The sequence below is a fragment of the Apostichopus japonicus genome, chromosome 18 (assembly GCF_037975245.1).
Source record: "Apostichopus japonicus isolate 1M-3 chromosome 18, ASM3797524v1, whole genome shotgun sequence".
NCBI classification, from domain to species: Eukaryota; Metazoa; Echinodermata; class Holothuroidea; order Aspidochirotida; family Stichopodidae; genus Apostichopus; species Apostichopus japonicus.
Window position 1 is genome coordinate 1303726 of NC_092578.1, and position 21214 is coordinate 1324939.

At 36.8% G+C, this 21214-nt stretch overlaps 1 protein-coding gene across 11 annotated transcripts in view; it reads right to left on the minus strand.

The window, feature by feature from the left end:
* The window catches only part of LOC139958816 (unconventional myosin-X-like), a 93955-nt gene that overhangs the window by 58937 nt on the left and 13804 nt on the right, over positions 1–21214 (minus strand). For 9 of the 11 annotated variants that reach the window (XM_071956172.1, XM_071956167.1, XM_071956171.1 and 6 more), the window contains exons 2-7: positions 13778–14008; positions 8508–8695; positions 7678–7815; positions 3588–3712; positions 1731–1744; positions 523–607 (exon numbers count right to left, since the gene is read on the minus strand). In XM_071956172.1, coding sequence (XP_071812273.1) covers positions 523–607; positions 1731–1744; positions 3588–3712; positions 7678–7815; positions 8508–8695; positions 13778–13891 — 664 coding nt within the window. In that variant the 5' untranslated portion in view covers positions 13892–14008. Of the gene's footprint in view, positions 1–522; positions 608–1730; positions 1745–3587; positions 3713–7677; positions 7816–8507; positions 8696–13777; positions 14009–14169; positions 14314–18582; positions 18604–21214 lie in introns of those variants that run through there. The other 2 variants (XM_071956170.1, XM_071956168.1) reach the window with 2 other exon arrangements.

Here is a 21214-nt window from a genome sequence, read left to right on the forward strand (position 1 = left end):
ATAATTATCTGTAAAGACTGTTATTTACAACACAGCATTCTGCAATGACTTTAAGCTACATAGTGGTACCTCACTAAGCTGCATATCAATGTTGGCTGGTACCCAGAGGCCTGGAGGATGAGGGTGGGTCCCCACACAATTCATATAATGGCCAGTCTTGCTTCAACACACTTAATCAACACACATTTTATTACCATCCTCTTGTCATTAATATCATTAACAGGACAACCCTTGATATCTGAATATACAGTGCAGTAGCTTGGAGAGGTCGAACCTAGAGTTTGTAGGTACTCATGCAAGCATTCTAATCTTTGAGACCAGTATCACTGACCTATAAGTTGTCCCAGGTCAAATGAGTATCATTACTGATTGGCATCCATGAAAACCTGCTGCAAGTTCCGGTTGGGTTACCTGTGACCGCCATGTTAGACCTACCTACATTAGACAGAGCTGTGGCAGTATTAACAGACACATCTCTCATGGTAGCCAATCGTTGACAACTCAGAAAGAAAACAAACTAACCTTTCATCTGAGCATCTGCTGCGGCCATTAACGCATAGAAAACGTGATAATTCCTCTCTCCTGGATTCTGTCCAACGACTCTGTTCTGCAAAACAAAATTGTAAATATTTTAGAAATTGTTGATATTTCCCCAACAACTCATCACCAGGGGGAAGGGGTGGGGGAGGAAGGGATTCTGACCATCAAGAAAGACCTATCTCCTTGGATGGGCCATTGATTTTATTCTGTAAGGATAAATATGTGTTTCTCACTGACTTTCCAGTCAACTTTTTTCTTCATTCATGATACTGTAACCAACAAAGTCAAGCAATCGATCTCAATGTATCTTGTTTTATTTCTCAATTATTTGGCTTAGTTTTTGCTTTATCATAGTTAGCTGTGGAATTGGTATAGGGGGGTGGTGGGGGGTGGGCAGAAGAGAAAGAGGGAACAGACCAGTTAATGCTGAATTTATTGTTGATAGTGTGGCATTATCGTGTGTACTAAACTTTGTTTACTTCCTATTTTTGTTTACCTTCTGTTTGTTTACCTACTTCTACGTTGTGAGTATGAGCTTTACATCACACACCTTCAATTTACTAGTCAGCTACTCAAACCTTTATAACACCGCTAAAAACAATCTGAACCCTGCATTAAAAATGTAAAGGACATCACAGCAGAGCATCTAATTTGGGCAGAAATTTAAGTGAAGGATTTTGCAAAAACACTTTCAAAGTAATCAACAAAACACTTTCAAAATTGTTATAAGTTCATATTAAAATTCATTGACATTAGGTAACATCATGAAAGTGATTTTGAAAACTTCCTGCTCAGACTTTTTAAAACGGAAGTGATCTTTTTTGTCTATGCTCTTTCTCCTTTCTTTCTTTCTTTCTATCTTTATTGAAACAATAGATAGAAATTGTTTCCAGATAAACGAAATAGAAATCAAAAGATAAGCCAGCAGAGTTTTGAAGGTTGTAACAGTGAAGGTTCAGACTCCCAACTTCTGATATCAAAGATGACTTCCTTCCTTGAACATTTGTTTTAGAGCATGTTATCAAAAAAAGACTGGGAGCCCTCAGTTTTATGATAGCAACACTACTTTTGATTGTTATTGTAGTTTTCAGCATTTGTACACTTTTGTCATAATTTCAATTTTGAAGTTACATCTGTTGGTCTATCATGATACAAACAAAGATAACAAACTATGAATTTGAAGGACTTACCTTTTCAAGAAGATCTGGTTATAAACAAATTAATGTTAAGGAAGATAAACCAGTATTCAAATGAAAACAGACATTGTTATACATGTGTCCTATGTGATGTTAAAGAGAAATATTCCACATAAAATAAATGTATCTGACCTACCCTACCCTACTAGTTTTCACTCCCTTCCCCACCCTACTTTTCACTCCCTTCTCACCCTACTTTTCACTTCTTTCCCCACCCTACTTTTCACTCCCTTCCCACAGAAATGTCTTCCAGTCAATATGCTGCTATAAACCAATCATATTAGATATTTTCAACGATCTGAATCATTTCATTAAAATATTGTTTTGGACACTCCTGATTCCTCTATTACCAACATTGATTCACTAACCAAAACCCTCAAAAAAAGGCCATAATGTGCATTTTTATCACACGTTGTACAATTGAAGATAATGCATTCTCTGGAAAATCACTAAAGAGGTTCCACCTTGACTTTCCTGTAGACCTGAGAATCAATTCATCACACACACTGTACTTTATTATTCTACTGTTTCATGGACTTGCTCATCAAAGAGGCTCTCACCTAAGTCGAAAATCAATACGGTAGTGGTGGGAGATTAAAATCAATCGGCGTTAAAATGATGCGAGGGTAAAAATAAACACGAGAGGCTAAGGAACTGGGACTGCATGAGATCATTCATGCAAGGGCTTGGAAGATATTTGAAAAGCTGGTATCGCTCCAGTTGTTGGGCGTTAATGTATCATGTGCATGAGTCATGAGCATTATATCAGTCATTTTACAAACGTTTATGCTCCTACATGAGTAAGAATGAAGGAGGAAAAGGGGATGAGAAGGGGTATACTGGGGGCACATTTATTTAGACATAACAAGCATTAAAATAAGGTTGGGTTTGGAATATTTTTTCACTGGTTAACAGGTAGTGGACCTCTAATGATGCATAATAATGGTGAATCATAGCTGAAACATACATAACAGACAAGAAAATTAAATAGTAATTTGGAAACAGTTAAAAAAAAAAGGATAAAATCCACCATTATACTGTCAATGAGTAAAGATAGAGAAAAAATATAGGTCAAATGTCAGACAAGTGGTGGCATATGATTCAACTCAATTTTTCCAATAGTTAGAAAATTTTGCTGAAGTTTGAAGTCACTCTTTTCATGTCATCTTTCATGATGTAGTAAATTCTCTCAATTCTTCTTATTCTGCAGGTATCAAAACTAACACAAATTGGAACATGATGAAATCATGCTCAATCAACCCCAATTTAAATAACATTAAATTCCCTACATTAGAGAAAAAGTACCTTGAGAGGTTTGTTGTTGAACTGACAGAATTTGGTATTGATTAATTTGGTAGGGGGAAGGGAGTGGAAAACTACAGACTTTTTGGAAGGAGAATTGACCTTCCTTTGGAGGAGGAAAATTGAGGAGAAGAGCATTTTGACGGGTTTCATTATTTTGTAATCCCTGAAATCTTCAAGCAGATGAAATCCGGTGATTTTTGCTTTTCATACAGACATATTTTTTCCAATACAGGATATTTGATACAAGGTCAAGCAAGAGTGGGGTTTTTTTCAGGTAGTATATTTTCTAATCGATGTGCCCTCAGATATTCAATTCTGTCCCTCAGGATGGTCCCCCATATTTAACATGAAAACATTATGATCATAAGGCAAGGCATGAAGTACTTAGCTCATAGCGATATATTGGAAATCCCCTCCTGCCCCCCCTCCATTCCCCTCCAATCTCATAATGAAAAACAGAAGATCTGATGAGCTGATTTCTAAGAAAATACTTGGGGGAACTTCCAAAGTACAAAAGCCTTAAAAATATCGAGTTGATAAGGATACAGTCACGGATCTTTCCACCTTCGATGCTTCCCGATTGTGAAAAGTGAAGCTGAATAAACTTTCCAAATCGACTGGAGTTGTTGTTGTAGATCGTCTTAGCATTACCAAATGCTTCCAGAATAGGACTGCAGAATAGAAAGGAAAATAAGGTGAGGACAGTGTGTACAGCGAGCCCTGAATATAGAGGAAGAGCACAAAAATGATACGACCTGTTTCGACACTTTGCAATACTCGGAAGACGACTGCAAGCAGTTCTGTCTCATGTATCATTAGTCCTCCATGTGATAAGTTAAACAGTACATGAACTCTAATATTTGGTTATCTCTATTAGCCATTCTGATCATTTCCTCTGATACAGATGTAACTGTAAGATCCTAATCTTAAAGTTACAGTTAAAAGGCAGAGTGGGCTGAATCTGAGAAAGTCCTCAAAATCCTCAGAGTCATATTGGTGTGCGGTATTCATGAATAGTACCAACCTATTCCTCCTCTTCTGTGGTACATACCCTACATGCCTGCCATTGGCTCCCCCCCCCCCACCCCAACCCATTCCCACCAGGTAATGCCTACCACATAACCAAGTTAAACTTAATAATATAATCTTAATTTCAAAAATCAACTTCCCTGTTCAGATTTGTAAGATAACTAAGCAAATAGAAGCTAATGAGCAAAATAACCTTTGAAAAATTCAAGTAATAACTTGCTACTGATCAAGTATCCATTTCGTTTCTAAATTCTGGACTATTAGTTTTATTAATTTTGTTGAGATCTGTACAAAATGGCTTACTTGGAAAATTTAATTTTTTTTTTACTTCTCTGATGAAGTTCTTTATATGTAAAATGATATGATGAAGAGGTCGGTAAGGAGAATTAATGAATAATGACCATGATGATGATGATGATAACTGTATGCTCTCCCAAGGTCTCCTTGGGGAAATTAAGCTGAATATGACGGAAAAAAATCAATACCACCGTTGAAAGGTTTGCTGAGAGTCAAGAACAACAGCACAACTAGATCTAGAAATGTTTTTCATTTCTGAACTTAATATTGTGTGCATTTTCCCATCATTTTTCAAAACTGAAAAAAACATTGTAACTTAAAATGGACTCAGTGTTGACTACTACATCAAGCTAAGTTTTCAAGAACATTGAAAATCATTTTATTTATAAATTTACCAAATGGCCTCATCATTGCCCCCAACTATGCTTAAAAAATCAAATAATGGTCACTCATGCTTAAACTGTAATAACTATTGGCAAGTATTTTCCTGTCACTGAGAGGCTTAATTGTCAAACACGATAACTACTCAGTCTCTGGGGAAATACAGAAATGGTCAGAACCTCCAAGAAAGTAAACTTTAAAAATCTGACAAATTTGAAAATCCTAAAAAGTTAGGCCAGTTCTGATGACCTACTGTATGATCAATTTCTGCAGTACATAGGACCTATGTACTACACAAGACTCTTAATCAAGATTAGCTTTATAAGTAAGATAGAATATCAATAATTTCCTTCCTTCCGGCATACTCCTACTCGATTCAGAATTCAAACTGTTAAAACAGTTATATAGCAGCTTAATGTATAGGGTTACAGAACTTACAGTATACGCCCTTTAGTACATATATAGTATTAACAATGTCATATGTTATAGGGTAACATTATATCCCTATATAGTAAAAGTAACAAACTAACAATATCATGTACAGTATGCTAGGGTCATAATACATCCCTGATATGACAGCTTTATATATTATATGGTAACACTGTATATCCCTATATAGTAAAAGTAACAATATCACATACAGTATGCTAGGGTTATAATATATCCCTGATATGATAGTTCCATATATTATAGGGTTACACTTCATCCCTGGTATAGTAAACTCAATGTCTTCTATGCTAGGGTTACAATACACCCCTGATGTGACAGCTTCATATATAGTAGGGTTACACTATATCGTAATAGTAACAATGTCATGTGCAGTATGCTAGGGTTATAATATATCCCTGATATGATAGTTCCATATATTATACGGTTACACTTCATCCCTGGTATAGTAATCTCAGTCTTCTATGCTAGGGTTACAATACACCCTAATGTGACAGCTTCATATATAATAGGGTTACACTATATCCCCGGTATCGTACACCTAATGTCTTCTATGCTAGGGTAGTAGGGTTACAATCATACACCCCTGATATGACAGTTACATATGTGATATTGTTACACTATATCCCTGGTATAGTATACTGTACCTAATGTCTTATCTGCTAGCATCACGATATACCCCTTTATGAACACTTTTTATAGTACACTATTTATTTACAGAGTTGGTAGGGTAATAATATATCCCAGATATGACAATTTCATGTATGATAGGGTTACAATTTATCCCCAGGTGGTATACTATTAACAATGTTAAGTATGATGAAGTTAACAATATTAATAATTTTTATGTAGGATTAAGGGTAATAAATACACCCTGGATATATAAAGTGACATAAAAACATAACATGAAACATGGTAGGATTGATAGAAGTTATTGAATCACCCATGGATGAAGAAGAAGTAGAATGCCAATTAATAAGCATTGCACAGATCAAAATACACAGTAGAGGTGATAAAGTCTTTTCTATCGTCCTTTTAATTAATTCCTTCATTAAAACTTTGGATAGAATTCTATTGTAATTTGGTTGCATTCCATTTCTTTAATTGCATTCTAAGTAGGTTTATACTTTAAGTGCAGTAACTAACCAACTGTGCAAACCCTATAAAGCGTTTCTTCAAGCTTTCAGGAACATCAAAAGCTGATGACATTGACCACAGCTTCTTCTTGCCCAGAGTTTTGAATGAAGAATAAGCTAAGGCTACATATATCTGTTGTGCAAATTGTATAAACAGGGTTCAAAGGGTGTTAAGCCTGGTTAAAAAGAAAGGTACACATTTTATAATGATTTTATCACTACTGTGAAATGTCTCCAACAAGCTTACACAGTGTTTTTTCATCTTCACAGTTCAAAGTTTTCATGGATACTTTTTCCCCTTCCCTCTCCCCCAACCCTCAGCCCCTTTCACTTTTGCAAGAAAAAGGATAGTTTGCTATTTTGTTGAAGAATAACAGTGAAAATGTATGATAATGCCAATGACAATTTAAAATATTTGTGTCCTAAATCAAAACACAAAAAACAAATGTGATCCCTATACCAATCATCTTCTCCAACATAAAAATAAAACAAAAAGGAATATGATGAAATATTCTGATAAAAACATACCTCATTTCATCCCAGTAACTGTTTATTATGATCACATCAAAATAAATAAAGTCATACTTGTTAAGATAAAGTTGAAATAATGGCTGCAACTGTTTTTTTACAAGTTTTTTCACATCCTGTGCTTGAAATTTCAAGTAACTGTTTACTTCTAGACAGTGACATAATTTCTCATCTTAACTGAACGACATAGTTCAAGGATTTACAGAATTGGGTGGGTCTCAAATGAAACACCTGAACCTTACTCAATTATGTCCCTGCTGGCTGGTCTTCTAATCTCTAAATAGAGGGGGTTGGGCCATTTTAATCTACGTCCCTTGTGCAGCTTATCCTTATCTGCCCCTCCTCATACAAATACTTAATAGCAGCAAATTTGTTTAATTCAATAATGCTGGTCTTAAGCCTAAAACATTCAATGAATTGTCCAATCAGACAAGCCATTTAAAACACATTATCGAGGAAACCAGTTCAAGGATGCATAATCTGATATGTACTGTTACATTAAATCTCATTATAGCCACACACTAACAAAGAAAATATATCTACAAGAACTGAATTTTCCTCACTTTAGCTTTACCCATACCCTTTTCCAGGCCTGACACTCACACCAACCCTCAACCCCACCCACACCAACCCCTCCCCCCCCCCACCTCTCTGTCCTTTCATCCTCACAATGTTTGTTATCAAGACTAGTTAGTCTCTTCACAAGCTTGACTAGATGGCATCTGTTTTCATGAGACAGGTCACACTGACCGGTGCCCTTGACCCCACGGGTATGGAAATAAACTTTTATATACATACAATCCTTCTGACTATTTTACCTGCTTTCAAGAATGTTGTCCTCCACACGTATGTTGTTCGAGGGTGAGATGTCTCCTGCAGATGTACCCTGGCTCATCACTGATAAATAGTTTAGGATAAACTTTGTACTTTCTGTTTTACCTGCTCCGCTTTCACCGCTGAAAATAAACATGGAAAGAAAACCGGAAATATCAAAATGTGAAAAGGTGTAAATAAGGTTTCAGTTATATTGTGAGAGGAAAGAAATAATACTTTCAGCTTGGAGATATCATGAAACCCCCTATTGAGATGGCTCTCAGGTCAGTGTGACAATATTTATCAGTTGACTTACATTTTGAAGGAAGTAAAGTTTCGACACGGATGGCAGGGATTGTCAGTTTAATTTCGGTTTTGTTCAACTTTGACTAGGCAGTGCCCAGAAATGCTGTATGAGTTGACCTTTTCCAAAAGTCATAAAACCTAGTTTCTGCTGCTTTTATCCAGATTCAGATAGCGTTAACTTTATCCGAGTAGACCTTTTTCTGAGTAGACTAATTTATCCAAGTCAAATAAAGAAACAACCTGCTTTAGCTATCCATTAAAGTGTGAATTTTTTAGCTCTGCAAAATACCGACTCAGACCAGGTAATGAAGTATTTACTTCCTTGCTTACCTGTCTCCCCACAACATTAGCACCCTTGTTCTACCGTGCCTAGAATGCCCGGTAACCTTTCAACACTGTGCGCCTCTATGACCAGCTCCTCCGGTCACCGCCCTTCCTTGTTCTACCATCCAAAGTGTCAGGATGGTTATTTTTTATGGACATTTCAAGACAAAATCATTCAAACAGAGAAGGACAGTAAAAGACTTACCTGATAAGGACACACTGGTTTTCATTTCTTTTCCACATAGAGTAGTAGCTGTCATTTGCTATCGCAAAGATGTGAGGAGGCATTTCACCGATGTTCTTGTGGTTATACTGTTCCATGAGAACTTTCTCATAAAATCCTGGTATTGTCTTGTAAGGATTAATGGCCACCAGAATTGATCCAATGTAAGTCTAAAAAAGAGCAAAAGGAAGAAAATTCTTTGTTTAATGTTTTATGATGAATGTTTCTATATTTATTTTATATTTTTGGCATGGTTGAGTCCAGTTTGATTGTGTACTTAAAACACTAACATTATGAAAATAAAAAAATAAAAAACATAAAAAAAATAAGAACAGCTTATAAAGATAACCTGACAAGGCCAGTAAAAGACTTACTGCAGTACCTGATAAAGACACACTGGTTTTCACTGAGCACTCTTACCCAACAAGGATAGTGTAAAACTTGATGTTACAAAAACAGTGAAAATCAATGTGATGGAAGGAGCATAGAAAGGGTAAAAATAAATGATGAGAAGAAACCCAAAATTCATTTAGTTGAGTATCTGCAAAAATTGATACTTAGCAATCTGCGTAATCAGTAAATCAGCAAGATTCAGTAAAACTGTGAGGTGATTTTACAGGGATACAGTGTATAGGTACACAAGACAGGTACTGTAATGTGCTAAGAGAGGAACGAAGCATAAAACATATGGTGTTGAGAGACTAATTAAAGTCAATATCATGGAGACACATGGAACAGTGAATAACTTGTTATTTTGCTCCATCTACTCTGTACCCTCACCCTCCCCCTCCCAAAGGACCCCATCCATCCTACACAATAAGACATCCTTCCTGCTCCCTGCTCCCCTCCCCCCTCATACAAAGAAATGACGATTCACAGAAGATTTTTAGTGGGTCACATATACAGCTGCATATATGCTCTTGGTCAAAGGAACTCTTTCAATGCTGCTGGTCAAGGAAGTTCATATTTTGACATCTGGAGCTCTCTATGAACTAATGATCTGGCTGCTTAATACCACTGTTTGCTATTATTGAATTTATCTAAAAACAATGCGTGGCTGACCACCCCAAACTGATCACAGATCTTTACGCTATAAATGCACAGCAGGGAAGAAGTCCCCCCCCCCCCTCGTACCGTATACGCCATACTGTACAGTATATATGCTCGACATACCAAAGACTGCCTTAGGGAAGCAGCCATCCCTGATGACAGCTGAACGGAAGCCAGTGTTTATTTTCAAAACTCATGTCTCGTTCATGTTTGATTACCCCTAAAGTTAACGACTGTGTGACACTGCAAATAATAAACGTCAAGAACAACAATCGAACAGACTGTGCAGGCCGCTCTAATTAAAACGACTGTATATGGTAAATTCATATTTCAAATGTCGAAAGATGAAAAGGGAGGTGATATTAAACTGTTCAAACAGCGTAACATCATTTATAAATTGAAGTTTCTTAACATTCCTTATAATCTGAAGAGACAAACTACAGTATGCCTGGGAACACATATTTAGATGCTTTTAACATTATCAGAGGTACGTGTAGGGACTTTTCATGAATTTATGTTTAATGAAGGTAAAGTTATTAGAGTGGTGACAATGCTTCCATATATGGTAGAATTAGAAAGGAGAGGAGGGTGCAATGCCAAAAAAGTTACCAGTTATGGGTCTAGAGTAGAAGGGAAGGGGGTTGCAATTGTATAGTCCAGACAGGGTGGAGAGGATTGAACAGTAAATCCAAAGATAGGAATGGATATATGTACCAGTTTGAAAACACTGTAGATGTTGAATAGTGATAGTGCTGACAATTATGGGGAGACAGGTGAGTGAAGGAAGGAAAGCAAAATGGTCCAACTTATGACAATTTCTGCACCACAATGTGTCCATACTTGAACAGTAAAACCAACCTGAAGTGTATGTATATAGTATTGTGTGGTTGTCATAAAAATAAATTATGTTTTTAAAGTTATGATACAGTAATTAGGAGAAAGAAATTGTTGACATCCAGTTCTCAACAAGGCCTAGTGATGTTTTGTCACTTTATCTGGAGTATGTAGAACAACTTCATGAATGCTACCCAGAGATATAACATCATGCAATTAAGAAGAGGATTAACTTGTACTAGACCTGCACTGTGATTTAATTTTAACACCCGGGCATTCTAAGGCGGCAGGACTTGTGCAGGGAATAAGTTACTGTTCCAATTTTACATAGTACTTAGTTTTGAAGGCTCTGAACCTGTCTTTTATAATAAAAAGAGAAAGCCTCTTTCAATTGTACGACAGTATGTCCATTTTTCATAGCATTTTGTTTTGTGATGTGATACCTGATAAATTATTCCCTATAATGGTTTTCACCGTTGTGTTTGTGGGCACCAGCAGATATATGTAAGTAATTAATCATTGCCATTGAACAGCTACAATAGTATTCTTGTATTCCAACTTGTTATGAAATAAAACTTTGACAGCTCTAGCCAAAACCGTTTAGAGCCATCTATGCCACGGTACGCGAGTATCACCAGGAATTCCATCTCAGGATAACCTTGCATTTTGAATTAATGCCAAAACACAGGATAATTTAGATGTGTCTCAAATTCTTAGGTTAACTGATCATCTTATAGCAACCTATTCTGTTGGTCACACACAGAGCTCTCCAAGAATGTAAACCAGGCATGAAAAACAGGGTTGGAAAATCCAATAGAAAACACACGTTAAAGGCTTTAGGATGATAGATTAGGAAGGAGTTAGGTGACCTTAGATCAGGCACATACCTGTAGCCAGGAATTTGCCAAGGGAGGGGCGAAACTGTAGATTCGGCATTGCAAACTATCTAAGCGTAGCGCCACCATGATATGGCGCGAAGCGTTCTAGAAAATTTTGGCTGAAAATGCCTCCCAAATCGCTGGAAATGGCACTTCCCAGGCTTTGTAAGTTGCATCTTAGCATTTTCTCTTTTGAAAACACTAGCGATATCATAAAAACATTAAAAAAAATATTAAAAATATGCTCAAGGGGGGTGGCTGCCCCCTTCGCCCCCCCCCCTTGGCTACGTGCCTGCCTTAGATAGGGTTATTGGGGGCACAGTGCAAGAATGTTACCAGTTAATAGGCTAGGTACTACTGTAGTAGGTATATACTGTAGTAGGTAGATAGGTATGCATAGGTAAAGGAGACAGGTAAGTGAGGAGTGAAGCTTGCATTTTTAATTTTGCATTTTACATCATGTGGCTGGCATGAAAATACAACATTAAGTGTGGAATGAACAGTGAATGTACAAAATGGTTCAACAAGTTTGCACGAAGATTGTGAATTTCTTCATTCTGTATGCAAAATCTGGGTCAGCGGGTATTTCATTTGTCCCAAATTTAGATCAAGCCTCATGTAATTGTTGATTCATTGATACACAAGCAAGAAGAAATCAATACACAAAATGTACTAAGCATAACATTAATCAATACACAAATGTACTAAGCATGACATTAATGCTGTAATACCATTGCCCACTCCTCATGAAGTGTTCCTGCTTTTTCTGATGTCTAGTGGTCTCTAGATATAGCATTTGCCCATTTCTTTATAAATGCATTCTAAAAAGCATAGCCTTTCTTTACTGTATTTAGTAAATGGTTAGGGCAGAACTGTGTACATACTGTAGTGTTACATTAATTAACTGTTCACAAGTACTGTATGCTTTCACTTCAATCACTGTGATTTGACCTATAAGTCACAGGGAAATCCTTCATGTCCAACCGCCAGTATTATGAGAAGAAATATCACAATAAATTGTAGTTATGTGTAATTTGAGTGAACATGTATTTAGAAAAGCTAAGTAATGAAAGAGAGCAAACAATTCTGTAAGGACTGTCATATGTCTACACAGTAAGTTTTAATAGAATTAAGTATACAGATTGTCTAATTCATTGATATATAAGCTCCACATTGCCTAATGATTTTAAAGAGGAACCTTGTTTCCTCCTTTCAGTTGATAAAAGTTATCAAAAACTTAAGTACTTCCTCATAGTTGAAGGGTTTCAAGTGTTTAGTAAAAGCCACAGATATAGCTACAGTGATAATGATTGGTATTATGCTGCATTATTATACTATTCAAATTTCAGTACTTACAAAGTACTGTAACAGACACTATATCACATCTCTCATATAAAAACTTATTGGATAATGTTGTGTGTTAATGATTATAAATGACGGTAAATGTACAGTAAATACACTGTGTGTGAGTGTTTTTTGTCCCAGTATATCAAAAGAGGCCAATAATCTGGTCGAAGTCAGACTGTGGCTACAAGAATACCAGATGCTTTATATATAGGCTAGGTAGACAAAAGTGTAGTTGCTGCAAGGAGACAGGTAAATACAGAAAGCAATAACTATTTGCACTCTACATGGGGAATATAATAGTTCAAAATTCATGAGGCTGGCCCGGTCCACTTGGGCCCCCTACCTTGATCCACACCTACTGCCTCATACATTATGTAACCATAGGAAAGCAGGAGAATCTTAAACCAGGAAGGAAGGAACATTGCAGGTTTACAACAGTAATCCATAGGTCACCATTTTTATCCATGAACTGTTAACAGGTTTAGCTAGAAGAGCTACTGTACCATCTTAACTTTAGATGAATGTCTTACTTTAAATCAATGGTAAAACATTGCTGACAAAATTACTAGCGCTCTCCACAATAGTTTTGTGTTGTATACTGTATATAATGAAGATCCTTTCTACGTTTTGGCTGAAAACAAGACCGAGTTTCACACCTCCCTGCTGCTGAATGCATCACCAGCCAAGAATGAGAGGATATATTGGTGGATGAGGCAGTAAATGGCGATATGGAGCAGACGGAGGGAGATGAGGAGACTTGATTAGGAAAGAGCTTTAATTATAATCAGGAACACAAAGACAATATGCAAGTCACATGCATAATTTCTCCATATAAGCAAATAGACAGTAAACTGTTTTAATTAGATGAAGCATCAAAGTAGAAGGGTTTGCCCTCTTAATTGGTAACATAATTGGATGAAAGGAACGCTTGCCAAGCAATATTATTACTGTTCTAATAGTATAGGAATGCGGTGTAAATCCACTTTTACTGTACATGGTTATAATCGTATTCAGGCTTATGTTTAACACTACAGTCAGAAGATTTAGTACTGCACTTTAACCACCAAGTACCACTTTGTAATAGTTTTACATTGCAAAGTGTGGGGGGGGGGGGAGGAATGAAGCAGTTTAGCAAGTACTCACATATATAAGATCACATTCATGCCTTTTCTTCAGATTATCCAAAATCGTTTTGTCCTGAAGGTCTAAAAGTTTGGCCATGTCTTCAAGGCCAATGCCTTGTCTTAAAATCTCCATGGTAACAGCAGACTATATCCTCCTTTTTGTTGGAAAATGCTGTCCCAGCTTCTTGCTTGAGAGTTGTTCTGTTCACTCTGAATCTTCTTCCCATCTACAGTTCACTTAGAGAAAGATCTAGAAGGAAGAATTAAAAAGCAAAATGTCATTGTTTTGCTCCTAAATTTGCAATATAATTTTATGAATTATCTGATGTAATCTGCAAACAATTTCTAACAATGATTTGGAGTGTCACAATATCCACGAGAAATATCAAAAGTTACCACCGATATGCTTACCAGTTTCCTCACAATAGCACAACCTTGTTACGCCAGGAAGCAAAGTTAGACATTTCTAGCATGATAATGTTTTGAGGTTAGGCTGGCTAGAACTGAAGGTCTCAAGCTATTAATTCATGGCATCTATTTAGGCTGTTTCGTAACGTTGAGCTATGAACATTTACGTCTCAAACAGTCGAGAAAACAAGAACGAAGACAAACCACCAAAGTGACCAAACACTACCAAAGTGTACCAAAATTTAAAAAGGAAGTTACAATTTCAAGCAGTAGGGGTAGAGTTACTAATATATTAGAATAACAAAAGAGCCATATATAGTGAAGAGGAAGTAAAGGCAACCATTATATCAGGAACCCCTGGATGCAATTCAGCAACAATACCCCTGCACAAGAAAAAACAATGCTGCTTTCAAAGTACTCTATTGAACTATAAATAACATTTACCTTTTTCATTTTTTCCCAACTTTTTGCCCTTTCATATTACTGCAATAGTGGCAGTGATTGCCAAAAGACTTGTTTGGGGAATTTTAGGTGGATTTACCAAAATAGTCCTCAAATCATATTTTTAACAAGTCTTATAAAATCTAACAAACAAAACAGATCAAAGTGGTATGCATACCACAATTTCCTTATCAAAATTCTTTTGTCTCTATTTTAACAGTATAGTACTGTACATATATCACCACACAGAAGCAATTCTGTTCAATTTCCAAATTCTTTTGTAGAAGTTGCAAAGCAGGTATTTATTATGGGAACCACTTTGAAATATGAGGTATGTATGCAGGGAATAAACATAATATTAGATTTGTTACTCTTGGAAACAAATCCTACCCCTGTTGATTTTCACTGAGAGGAGTATGCAGGAAGGTCAAGGGTCATCCAGGCACCAATCTTCTCTCTTTACATAATCAGCTTCAAATATAGTACAAGCATAAACTGTGTCCTTATAGTTAACCATCCCATAATTGGCCAATTGGAATTACTGCAGGTTGAAAAAGTTTGATACACAATAAGTTGGGAGATGAGAGTGTTCAGTGGCAAGGGATAGGGAGGAGGGAGGAGATGAGGATGGGGAGGAAGGGAAAATTAGGAAAACAAGCAAACTGGTATAAACCAACCAAAATGGCATTCCCATCATCATCACCTCCGACCCTACCCCATTCCTGCTGACCTGACCTCACCCACATTCAGAAAGACAAAAGGCTTAGTGATTCCTTACCCTTATGAAATATTTTTTATGGTTCATCTACTTGGTATAAGGCATCCACATGCTAGATATGATACTTCTTAATGTTTTCCTTTTTTTAGATATTGTGTTTACAGGCTTTGACCTTCCCCAAAATTAATAGAGTTTTTCTACTCAATATGGGACATGTATATTTTAAGAATGAGACTTGGCGATATTACCTTTCTTGAGATAAGGTGTTTACAAACTTGACCTGAAATGATCTTTGACCTCTCCCAAATACATTAGGGTTCTTTTGCTCAAATATGTGGCATCCACACCTTAAGTATCACATTCATTCCTGTTTCCTTTCTTGAGACATTGTGTATTCAAGGTTTTAATGTTTGATCTCTGGTGACCCCAAATGAGGTTTGATCTCCACCAAACACAATAGGGTTCTTGTACTCAATATTGGGCATTCACTTGCCAAGTATGAAATCCCCCAACGTTACCTTTCTTGAGATATCGAGTTCACAAGCAGCATCACATACACATCCACACAGACACACATGTGCACATACATGCCATCACCATCGCATAGATTCCTTTGCCCTCCGCAAGGAATGAAAAGGTAATGCACATATAAAGGCACTTAATACATACAGTTACTTTAACTACCCATGTAAATAATAAATGCACTGTTTATATGATTGAGAGCCATAAAATGCAATAATAGCATCCTGCATATCTCTACAGTTGTATGAGGCATTGATACACACGGTGCTTAGTATGATTTTGACAACACAAAGACACTAATCCACACACCTGATCCCAGCCCCCCCCCTTCCCCCCCCCATTGAAAACTAATTCTATGGGAATGCATTGAAATATCACACCTTCACACATGACGACAGGCATATGCTAACATCTGACCAAATCTATTTTAAACATTAAGTACACAATTAACTGTAGAAATTGTATGTTATTGACAAAATAACAACATCTGCAATTGCTGCAGAAAAATTTGCACAATGAAATAAAAGATGCATACAGGATGGATTTATCAGGGAAACTTCCACTAGAGTTACATCTAGCCAGAGATGCATCATCAGTGGTTGCTATGGTGATACAGCTACGCTCAATGCTGAGCAGACATGACTCATATCATTAATTGATCTAGGAGTGTTTTATGACAGTATTCTCCTTTCCATGGACAACTGTAAGCGACGTGATTCAAGATTACTTGGAAAAGTAGCGAATAGGGCAAATTAACTGTAAATAACATACATGTGTTCGAATAAAAGAAGCCGATAAACTAACAGGGAGACACGTACAGTATGTATCACACACATTGATACAGAAAATGCTGGCAAAAGATCAAGATTTTATTGTCTTGTAACTATCATTTGAATGTTAAACTGGTTACATGCTTCCACACAGTAGGTTTCCTTTTCCAGGTAACTCTAGGCTAAGTAACTGGTACTACTATATCAAAGATTCAAAGTGTGGCAATAAAAGAAATAACAGAACTTTAAAAGATATATAAAGATAAGAATCTTGCTGAAAACTTCCTTCTGAGCCTTCGTCAGTCACAAGCAGCAGGATTCGCGCAAGAAAACATCAGAAAGGCATATATGAAAACGGAGTCGAAAAACATGCATTTTCCTTCGGACTGGTAAATTCGAAAGGAAGAGATAGTGTGCAGTGACCCGCAGGAGAGGTCACCAGGGGAGCAGTGCTAAAATTATACCAATGGCGTCTTGGTAGACTAGGAAAGTGCGTTAGTGTAGTAGGAGACAGGAAATAGAGGAGTGAAGTAAATATATATATTCTCTAAGATCATGTTACAATGAACATAAAGGAAAATTTAAAGAAACATTGCAAGAACATTAAAGGAAATTCTGAATTTCATTTTGTAATAACCACAATATTATTTCACTTACAGTTTACCAACAATCATTGAAAAGCCACTTGTGGCTATTTAATTCCGTCTAAGGATATGTTTGTCTGTTTACACCCAAGTGACCTGCAAACATGCCTACCTCTTACTGCAAGTACCATTGCTTATTTGAACAACATTGGGAGAAGACAAAGTCAACTAGGCAAACAGTGTCAGTATTTTCTGATATGTAAATATGGATGACTGCATATATACTACCTGTCAAAAAAAGTACTTAAAAGTTCTTAACATTGGATGATTGTGGAGACAAGTGGCATATAAACGTACAAGAGGCATAATGGGAGGGATGGTGGACAAAGGTAACTGAAATTGAGCTCTGACATTAACATGAAACTCTTCTGCAGCCTAAAGGCCCGGTCACAATACAGCGATATTTTATCGGAATACGGTCCGATATTTCCGATTTTAGGCCGAAGAGTGAGGTTTGTGGTAGTGAATGTAATGAATGCAGTGGAATATTCGAATACCTACTCCAAATCTGAGGGGTTCTGGAACGGACTACATTCTGAAGTGACGTCACATCGAAAAACCATAAAAATCGGAAGAGAAATCAGATAGCTATCCGATAAAAGGAAACGGAGTCAATATCAAAAGTTAGGAGAGGGCTATTCCACATCGGAATGGCTCAACAGATAGCAAATCAGGTCCTTTATCACTGTGGCTAGAAGACCCGAACGAAAAACAGGCTGTTTCGATTCCTCCGGGAAAATCGGATAGTATTCCGATAAAAAATCGGTATAGTGTGACCGGGCCTTAACTGTTACATTTTCTTTATTAAGACTTGCATGTAATTAATCCTGTACTCTCACTGCTCATCAAGATCTAATATGTCAAACTTTCAATGCTATTAATGATCTAAGCTATGACATAACAGAACCATCATCCACAATAACAAGCATATATATTTTCACCAGGCTGATCCAGAACAAGTTAGAATACATACATCAAGACTCCTACTGAGTCAGAAATATGGTTAACCAGAGGGAGTCGTCAAGTTTTAAAGTCAACTTGTAACGAAACAAGAGTAACTGAATAAGTGATGTTCAAATTAGGGTCAAATTTTAGCCAATCAGAGTATAGTATGAATGTTTAATACTGTGTGAACTTACCTGTCTCTTCTCGTATTCTGCTTATCTACCAACACATCCAATGTTTGGCTGTGCTGGCCTCTCATGAATGTTTAATAGTGTGTAAACTTACCTGTGTCTTCTTGTATTCTGCTTATCTATCTACATGTCCAATGTTTGGCTGTGCTGGCCTCTCATGAATGTTTAATAATGTGTAAACTTACCTGTCTCTTCTCGTATTCTGTTTATCTACCTAAACATCCAATGTTTGTCTGTGTTGTCCTCTTATTATCCCTACTTCCTATTCACCTCTGACTAACTGCAATTATCTACAGGTCATTACAAATTGTGAACCGAAAGTGCAATAAGAAGTAAGAGAATGGACAGGAAGTGCAAGCTAAGTAAATATGAAGCTATTGAAAAGTGCACTGAGCTGATTATGCTTTCCTGAATTTGTATTCACTTTACTTTGCAACGAAACAAAAAATGAGATTACAAATGCTAGAGTTGGAACTCTTTGTGAAATTAAGCTGAAGGCATCATGATTTAAACCTACAAAATTGATTTTTCACAAAATTGTGTGCACTGATTTTATAATCTATTTACCTTCCTACAAAGACAAGGGCAGCTTTCTGACATTGCAAACAGGCTCTGGATTTTTTTTGAAAATAGTTTTGATGATTATAAAATGAGCTTTCTCAATCAAGCCATGAAACTGGAATTGTTCAAGTTAAGATATGTTTCCTGAGTACCTCCTGTGTAGTAAACCGTGCTAGGTAACCTTTCGTTAGATTTGCAGGTCTTCTAAATGACCAGCCTAAAAGTTGAAAGCTAATCAGTCCTCAGAAGAAACACTTCTGGTGCATACAAATCAAAGTATCACACTGCTGATTTTCACTGAAATACTGTATAGGTATAGACTTAACTACAAAGCAGTTAGAGAAATGACAATGAATTTGGCAAGTTTTCTTTTACAATGAGAGAACTAGATGAGGAGGATGGGAATGTTAGAAGAAGGGGAAAACTATTAGAGGGGGAGGGGAAGACTATTAGAGGGGGAGGGGAGAACTGAGGGAAAGGAAAGGAGAAAGAGGGAGATGGAAAGGTGCAAAACAGTGAAGGGAACTGTTAAAGGATTGCAATGGGAAGAGGTAAGGCACATATAATCTAAAGTAGAAATATGAATACTCTTGAGTCAATGTTTTCACAAACAGGTAAATGAGAAGGATCGAAGGATAAGAAAAAAGACTGTTGCAAACCACAGCATGACCAATAAGATACTTCAAAAGTACCATTTGCATGCATGGGGCTGTACCATTGTGTTCCTCTGAGGAAACCATGTTAGTGATCATACATAATTTGAAACTTTACAATCTAACTAACACCTCTCTATGTAGTTACAACCATTTGGCTGCTTCTGGTTGGTCAGTTGTGTCCACTTTAACTGACAAATGATACAAGGCTATAATTTCAGAAATTTTTCAAAAACAGGAAACAGGCCTCCTAAAGATAACTTTGAATTCCTGATATTTAATATGACCAGATGTATTTGTAGTCGCAAGGAATACATCAATTGATTTGATATCACTGTAATTGCGAAACACTCTAAAGTCATAGAAGTGCCGATAGTCGTAATCAATTCATCGCCAGTATTTGCAATTATATTTTGGAAGTTCGATCAATGGCGCTCAAATCCCAAGTTGGGATTGCTCGACTACAAGCTAGCACTACACATAACCTGCTTTTGAAACATAGCCTAACCTTTCAAGAACAACACTATTTGCAGTTTGTCAGCAAATATCGCAACAGTACAGGTTCTCACACTGCTACACTAGCACTGTGCTATGTTAAAAATCGGCAAGCACCTGCTCTGGTTAGATTCATGCATTTACTTGTCAGTAATACGCTTGTTCTGCAATGCAACATTCAGTCCTAACAATGTTTGATCATTGGGCATAATTGCAAATTTTGTAAGTTATCAATCTTTTACAATTGCCAAAGTATTTGTCATTTCTTCAAACATGATTACATGATTACAATAACTTCAATACTGGCCTGGTTCACATTTATCAGATGTCTGATCGAGTGTGTCGATTGCAGTGTAGTTTAATTTCAATGTGCAAATATGTGCCTGCCATCGCGCTAGGCTAGAGCCTCGTCTCGAACCTTGAACGTTATCTACAGAAAACTCTTGCATAAGAACCATCACACCACTACAAGGTGTTACATCTATTCATTGTTGACACATTTGCTATAGTGCTAGTAGTTGTAGTAGCCTCTTAGATTCACTCGAAACTTTTTGATTCACTATGAAGGACTTTAAGAAACGTGGTAGATTGAAAAGTTGTTCACAGTTATTGTTTGGTAGATGTTTTAACATGATTTAGACACCACCCGTTAAGACATGAAAGAACAAATACAGACAGTGCTCAATGGAGAAAGATTTGTTTTTGACTGTATTTCTGCAATGTAAAATGACAGTAATGACGTCATTACTGTAACCGAGTAATCGCAGTAATCGCGAGAAGAGCTATGCGATTAAGCGACTACAAAAGAAAGGGTCAACTATCAGCACTAAGTCATACTAAGGCACACACTAAACTACAGTATGGTTATACTATAATCCACAAACCAGTATCAGCTAAACAAAAAATACAGCAAATCAAAAAGAACAGAATCTTTGACAGCTGCCCAGTATGAATTCCTGCCAATAGATTCTATCATTTCACTGTTTTGATACTAATTCAAGACTTACTGCACTATGACCATGATAGCACGCTTAACATAAACCTAGGAGGCAACACTGATGACCCCCTGAAAGGATTCCTTCTATGTTACCCTGTAGGGGTTTCACTC